Source organism: Castanea sativa, chromosome 12 (assembly GCF_040712315.1).
Source record: "Castanea sativa cultivar Marrone di Chiusa Pesio chromosome 12, ASM4071231v1".
Classification (NCBI taxonomy): domain Eukaryota; kingdom Viridiplantae; phylum Streptophyta; class Magnoliopsida; order Fagales; family Fagaceae; genus Castanea; species Castanea sativa.
Window position 1 is genome coordinate 43,005,765 of NC_134024.1, and position 7,527 is coordinate 43,013,291.

The window sequence follows — 7,527 nt, forward strand, 5'->3', positions numbered from 1 at the left end:
TCAAGCGGTACCCAGAATAGGCTCGTAAGGTTATTATAATACTAGTCAATATAGATGCATCTTCAATGTAATCGAACGTTATCACTTTCCAACGATTCTATAGAACCAAACCTACTTTGAAGTAAAAAAGGATGGAGAATCGGAATTTTTTTTCCTTTTTTTTTTTAAACTAGAAATCCTTTGTCCTACAAATCACGTCCACTTTTATACAATGCTGAAATTCAGTTGGAAGTTGGAACATAGTTTATTGCTATAAGAGGAAAAATCCCTACAACCGAGGGCGCTATATTTCTAAATGAGCAGAATTTTTATTTAAGTAATTGAACAGCATTTGTACCACCTGAAATCAACTTATGTTCATAGGCTTACAATACATATCCAAAAAAATTCAGCGTACTAGCTTATTCTTCTTTTTGAACAAAATTCTTCTGTATATTATCTATAGGATGAACTCAAAATCTTTTACATGGTTTTATACAGACTAAAAGGAAAAAATAAAATAAAATTACAACAGGGCCAGACCATACAAGCTCCAAATCATAACCCCACCAATTCCAGGCAGTTTTTGGCTACATGCAGCTAAAAGGTCATCCTGATTCAGACCATAAAACTAAGGGGATGCAGTCTCATCATCAGAGGAACTGGACGGCCTCCTAATAGGGAATCCAGGAAGAACTTGTGGCATCATCGGATTCACTGGAACTGGAAATTTATGGGCAGAACTAACTATTGTTCGCTCATTTATCAAACTAACTTCCTTGCAGACCCGATCAAGTACCATAAGAAAGTCCCTCACCACCATAAAGATTCTGAACGGGTGAGCTTCTTCCTTAGCTGAGTTCCCGTGGAAGTACTCTGTAATCTCCTTCACTAGAGACAAAGCAACATTTTCTTGAACTTTAATTTTTATGATCTCCTCATCAGCCATTTTCACGAACCTGTTCATTGACTCTGAAAATTTATGGGTGCTTTCATCCAATCCTACTGTCTCATTTAATTTCACCGCCTCTCTAATGTTCCCAAGCTCACTTGAAAGCTTGGCAACTTCACTGCAAAGCACATCGGAGTCCATTGCAGCAGCTTTCTTCACATTGGTGAGCTCTGAACTAAGACTTGAAACAACTTGCAGGCCAAGCTTCCTATACTTCGCATCTTCATTCAAAGTGGAGTTTGGAGTTTGGTTGGTTCCTGAAAGTCTAGCACCTTCAGTTCTTATAATTTCTTGTACAACAAAATGCAACAGTGTGGTTTTTCCATCAGCAGCCTTGACATCAGCAAGCTTGAGAAGCGTGTCAAGCTTGAAGGCATGGGCATCACCTCGGTTTGTCCCAACATTCATGCGATTCCCAGTCTTCAACACTGCTTCTAGAAGCTTCAAAAACATTCTACTGTTTCTCAGTTCTTCACAAGCAACCTGTAGAAGGAAAACCAATTAGATTCAATAAAAGTATAAAACCCACAAAACTACAATCTTTATCCAACAATGAACAATGGACTATTGCAGGAATCTATTATGTGGAGTAAGATTTTTTTACAGGGAGGATGCAAAATATTCATACAGCACAACATAAGTTGCATTGGCATAGATGAACATTGGATAACAAGTCTTCACTAGAGTTCACCCTTGACTTCCTTTTTTTTTTTTTGTTGACTCGAAGGTGAGTGTGTCCACACACACACTGAACCTAGTAGGCAAGCATAGTGATGCTCATGGAAGCTGGCCTAAAAACCTGGGCCATTCAACATATGATCCATGTTCAGAAAGAACTGTAACAAAGGATTTGAATAGTCAACATATCGTGGTATTGGGCGTCCGGAAAATTCCAAGTTCTAAGGAAGATGTATCACGGAACATTACCATTTGGTAATATTCAAAAAATAAAGCAACCAACAGGGGAAAGCAGGGAGAGGGAGAAAGACATAAAATAACTTGAATTACCTCTAGAGTTTCAAAAGATTTTTTCAGGTACTCAACCTCGGAGTCAAAATTAGATATGTAAAGCATCGCATCCACCCTTTTAAACGCAAAAGGCACATCAAGCACTGCCTTCAGAAATTTCTCAGCTGGACCAAGCTTGATTGGTGAATCATCTTTGTACTCCTTCAGTTTACGTTCTTCTTCTTTAGTTGGAGCCATCTTCAATAAACTTTCAAGTAGTTCGGTACCAAGTGTATCCGCATTACCTGCATTTTTTTAGTTTAGAAAAGAAAAGAAATTCACTTTAGTAACAAGTTCAGTATCTCAATAATAAGGGGAAAAGAGCCCATCAGTTATGGATATCTACACAAGGACCTCTAGGGCTCCATTTTCTTTACTGTAATCTGAATAGATATAGGAAGATGTACATATTTTTCATGCAGCACCCTACCAATTATTTAATCTTCTCGTGGAACAAAAAAATGTCTTAGTTTTGAAGATAAATTTCTGGAGTTTGCTTTTGCTATATATTAAGCATCATCTGTTGTTAGCATTCCATTAATGCGTTGTGTTAAAGAGGATTACAGAAAATTAGCTTTTCACAAAGCAGTAGATGATGAAAGTGTACATAACAAAATGAAAATGCACAGGAAAAAGATCGACAATAAGTTCTATAGAAGTAGGCACTCCTGATCCTGAAGTGCTAGTTTATTTAACTGCCACTTCTACATCAGCTCCTGCACCTACGAGTATCAAGTCCCACCACTCATAATCACACTGAAAGACGTTACAACAATGCAATCCTAACCATAATTGTAACTTTCCACAAATTGTTTGTCTGCAAGCTAAAATGTCTGCACATGGGCATGCACTACAGAAGTAGAGAGAGAGACAACAGAGAGGACAGAAGTCAAGTGCTTGTTGATTAACTCTAATGAGGCCTGCCTAACGAACTTCTGCTTCACTTACAGACTTCAACTGTGCAATACCCTGGAGAAGGCCATTCTCATACAAATACAAGTAAACACAAAAGTAGCAATAAAATGTAGGAATTTATATTCAGAATAAAAACTGTTAAGAAAAGCAACCTGATTTTTCATTATTAAAGCATGTGACAGTTAATATGTTCTAATCATAACATTTGCATAAGAGAAACAACAATTTTCCCAGAAACAAGAAGTCACCATGAAAATTAAATGAGAAGACAAGATAGACTATAGATACCTTCTAAAAGGGCATCACAGACTTCCTCCATGGTCACATTAAGCGCCCTTAATGAAATTGCGATATTCTGTGACTTTTTCGGATCAAGGACTCTGTTCTCTTGATTTGGTGAGGGAGCCGCCCATCGTGGAGTTGTTTCTTTAGGTTTCTGGTTCGGGGCATTCACCACAAACAATGTCTCAATCATTTCTTCATTTAATCTGCAGCACCCCAATTCAATACACAATTAGTCAACAAATATAACACAAACAATTATAGAACTGAACAGTTTTAGGCCAAGAAAAACAAGTAAACCGAAAGTAGATTAAAACCCAAAATAACAATGAAAAGACAAAAAGAGAAAGAGCAAGAAAAAGAAAAGAGAAGAGTGTTTGAGAAGCGAGTAACATACTTAAAAGAGCTACATCTGAGTTGATCCCAAACCATTTCACGATCAGAACTGGCTCTGACTTTATCCCAATGTAAAGGTTTTAACTTTGGCTTTGGGGTTTCCTCATTGTTTTCTACGGTTGAAGAGGCCGGTGGTAACTCAATTGGAGAAACCTCCGTTATTGTTTTTGTTGTTGGTGGGGTTTGCAATACAAAAGGCCTTGAAGGCGGTATCAATAGCGTCGGCGGCGGCTTAGAGATTGGTGTCAAAGGTTTCGGAGCTTCCCAATGTCTGTACTGAGGCTGCGGTGGCGGAGGAGGCGGCGGTGGTGGTGGTGGCGGAGTGTGAACCTTAACAGACTGCGCATTTGAGTCCCAAACATTGGATAATCCAACTGTATTTTGCTCCAAATAACGCGCTGGCGAAGAAGAACAAGAAGAAGCACTGGATATTGTCGCTGATTCAACAACTGGGTCTGCGTCTCTCTGTGACAAAGACTTCCTTTTTGGCTGGGAACCGTTGGATAATCGTGGCGATGAAGAATAAGAAGAAGCATTGGACATTGTTGGTGATCCAGAACCTGAGCCTGCCTCTTTCTGCGAATATCTTCCAACTGAACCTTTCTCAGATTGTTGTTGTGGAGAAAGAGACTGCAATTTCAACACTGATAATCGGGGCGATGAAGAAGAAGAAGAAGCATTGGATATTGTTGGAGATTGAGCAACTGGTTCTGGCTCTCTCTGTGAAAAAGACTGCCTTTTTGGATTGGAAGCATTGGATAATGGTGATGAAGAACAAGAAGAAGCCATGGATATTATTGGAGATTCAGCAACTGGGTCTGCGTCTCTCGGTGAAAAAGACTGTCTTTTTGGCTCAGAAGCATTGGATAATGTTGGTGATGATGAATAAGAAGAAGCTGCATCTGGGTTTTGCTCCTTCAAACCCAAACCCTCCTTCAATGATAAAGCAGGCAGTGTAGGTGAGTACCTAACTCGATCCGAGGCATTCGATATTCTTGTAGGAGATGAACCCAGAGCTCTCTCTGCATTCAATGCTGGTTCATTCAAGGCTGAAGCCGAAGCTTGGTTATGGCTTTGGCTTTGGCTTTGGTTTTCTTCTCTGGACTTGGGTTTGGGGCTCCAACTGACAGGCGGAGAGAGACTAATAGAGTGAGAACGAGCAGGAGATCCCGATTCCGATGACGAAGACGAATACGAATTCGAACTCGAATCACTGATTTTCCCCACTGCAGCGAAAGCTCGTCGAGACCCAGATCCAGTTCCACTCACACTCCCACCCAATGACCCTCTCGGCGAGTAAAACTCTTCGTCTTCATCCTCTTCCTCGGCTTGTCTAGCACCACCAGTAAGTGGCGGAAGTGGGTGTAGCTCCGGCGAGTCCATTTTCCGAGTATCCAAACCGCCATGATCATCAATCCTAGCTCCTCCACGAGGGTTCACCAAAGTACCCAGATACAGAAACTCAGAACTAGCCGAAGTCGAGGCTCCTCTCACTCTCTTGCTCGCACTCACAGCGGTGGGCCTTGTTTCCTCTGCATTTGTTTGGACCTCCGACGACAGGTACGTCTTGTCGTCTTCGTCGTCGAGACCGCGGATCCTCCTGCGTCTCCAGTGGAAGAACGAGAAGAAAACGGCAATGGCGAGGAGGATAACCACGGAGGAGACGGCGGCGGCGACTACTTTGGAAGATTTTTGTTTGGTAGGAGAGGTGTGGGGGAGGATGAGAGAGGAGATGTTGGCTGGGAAGGAAGCGAAGGTGGAGGTTGAAGGTGGCGGAGGAGGTGACGGTGGAGAAGGGTAGGTTGGGAAAAATGGAGATGGGTTAGGGGTAGAACTGGAAAATGGGTATTTTGGGGTGGTGGTGGTAGCGGGCCGAGAAGGAGGAGGAGTGGCGGTGGGGGGTTGTGAAGGAGGGAGAGAGTCTTGTGGGAAGAAGGGTTCGTGGAGGATTCTGCGGTTGTGAGTGTGAATGTGGGTGCAGGATATGAAAGATAAGAGTAGTAAGAGGATGAAGATGGTGATGGAAATGGTGGGCATTGTGTTGTACTTGTAGTATTTCCACATCAACACTGCTGGCTCAGATGAAGTAGATAGAGACAGAGAGGGCTATGGTTGATTTGTGGGAATGTGGACTAAATTTTCAGAGACTGAAGAGTGAGAGTGTGAGTGTGAGTGTGAGTGTGAATGTGTTTCATTTGCCGTTTGCAGATGAGAGAGAGAGAGAGAGAGAGAGAGAGAGAGGTGGTGGTGAATGTGCGTGAAGATGGAGACGGTGGTGAAGGTGAAGCTGGATGAAGAGAGTGTGAAAAGGTAAGAATCAGAGTGGGAAAAGGTATGGAGGAAATTAGGTGCGAGCTGCTATGCATCCAGCTAAGATTCTGCTGGGACTTTTCCCTTCAACCGTGCTCATCTTTTTTCTTTTTCTTTTTTTTCCTTTTCTTTTTCCTTTCTGAAAGAAGTAAATATTTACTACTGCCACAGTGCCACTTAAATTTTATGATTTTCTAAAAACTAGATAAGCTCACTGTTATTTCAAAAAAGAAAGAAAAAAAAGATAAGCACACTGTTAATAAATTGCTGCATTTATCTTTTGTGAAAAATAAAATGCAAAATGGTGAAATCAAAATCACTTGTGAGTTTCCAATTGGATATAAGGATTTTGGGTATAGAACAATGAATGATAGATGATCATTGTGTAGACTTGTTTCAAGAAACTTTTTTTTAAAATGAAAAAAATGTGGGTTCCAACTCATTGATTACATACCACGTAATGACAGTATCTCATGTGTACTATCGAGGTCTTGATGAGACTATCATCATGAGCACAACACATTCACTAAAGTAAAAATGTAAAATTACTTGAATTGCTCAACTTTTACCAAACGCCATATAAAACAATACAAAGATTCCAACCACCAAACTACACCCCACAATAATGTTTCAAAAAACCTACTTACTACACCTAAGCGATTGGTAAGAGATATTCCAAAGATTAAGTCAGACAATTGTGATGATAAAAATTTTCTAAAGATTGCGAGCTCCTAATTTTTCATAATTTTTCTTAAAAATAAGTCTATATATTGGTAAGATGTTCCTTGCGGATATAATTAGAATTCTAGTTCTACTTGAAGTTAGGGGTTAAGTCACTTGCCCCAAAGCAAGATCGAGTATTAGTGAGTCGAGGACAACACCCCTTCCATCCTTTTTAGATTATTAATTAAATTACTAGTCAAATGGCATTAAATATGATTTAGGGTGTTAATTCCTTTCAATGACATGAAATATTTTATATATATATATATATATATATTAGCCTAAATATGTGTTACGTAGATTCTCAAAAAAAAAAAATTGTGATAGGTAGTTAAAAAATATATTAATAGTTATAAATGTCTTTATTTTTAATTATTTTTATTTTCTCTTTTTCTAATAACATGTTGTAAGTGCACAATTGCACCTGGACCCAAGAACAGTTATGGGCTCAGGCCCAATGAGCCTTAAACAATAAGAATTTGTAGAGTGTGGGCTTGAAACCCAGGTTAGAAGTAAGTGAGGATTAAATGACAAACTAAAGATTGCCAGTACTTGGAAACAGCAAGAAGTAATGTAAATAGGTCTCCTCGGACGTAAGCCGAGAGCTATCCTTATATTATCTCTCTCTTTGTCTTTTTTCTTTTTAGGTTACAAAAAGTTTTCATCCCCCTTTCTGTTCTAGATCTCTCCTTAAATACTCTTCTTTTTAATACTTTATACACGTGTTGCCCCAACTCCTCCCTTAGCCTAGATATTTCTTTTCTTAGTGCCTTTGAACAGTAACTAGAAGTTTCCCTTCCACTGTTCAAGTGTCACCTCCCCATTAATGCGGCCAGGGTGGTAGGTGCAGGGTCTTTAATGTGGAGGTAGCAGCCTTTACTTTTGACACTTTCTCAACATCGGTGCTTCTAGGACATTCAAGGGTTCACCCCCTTTAACCATTGGTCTTGACCGTGCCATTC

At 40.1% G+C, this 7,527-nt stretch overlaps 1 protein-coding gene across 1 annotated transcript; it reads right to left on the reverse strand.

The window, feature by feature from the left end:
• Nucleotides 1-410: 410 nt before the first annotated feature.
• Nucleotides 411-5,819, reverse strand: LOC142619554 (uncharacterized). Its single transcript, XM_075792692.1, has 4 exons — nucleotides 3,534-5,819; nucleotides 3,143-3,342; nucleotides 1,940-2,184; nucleotides 411-1,414 (listed from the first exon to the last, which is right to left on the reverse strand). The coding sequence occupies exons 1-4, from the start codon at nucleotides 5,594-5,596 to the stop codon at nucleotides 611-613; spliced, it is 3,312 nt and encodes a 1,103-aa protein (XP_075648807.1). The 5' UTR covers nucleotides 5,597-5,819; the 3' UTR covers nucleotides 411-610.
• Between the last annotated feature and the right edge of the window lie 1,708 nt (nucleotides 5,820-7,527).

Coding starts and splice junctions, on each gene's coding strand:
- LOC142619554 (XM_075792692.1), bottom strand. CDS start 5,596: ATGTGGAAATACTACAAGTACAACACAATGCCCACCATTTCCATCACC. Junction 2,185..3,142: donor CTGTGATGCCCTTTTAGAAG/GTATCTATAGTC, acceptor AAAAAAATGCAG/GTAATGCGGATACACTTGGT. Junction 1,415..1,939: donor AATCTTTTGAAACTCTAGAG/GTAATTCAAGTT, acceptor TTCCTTCTACAG/GTTGCTTGTGAAGAACTGAG.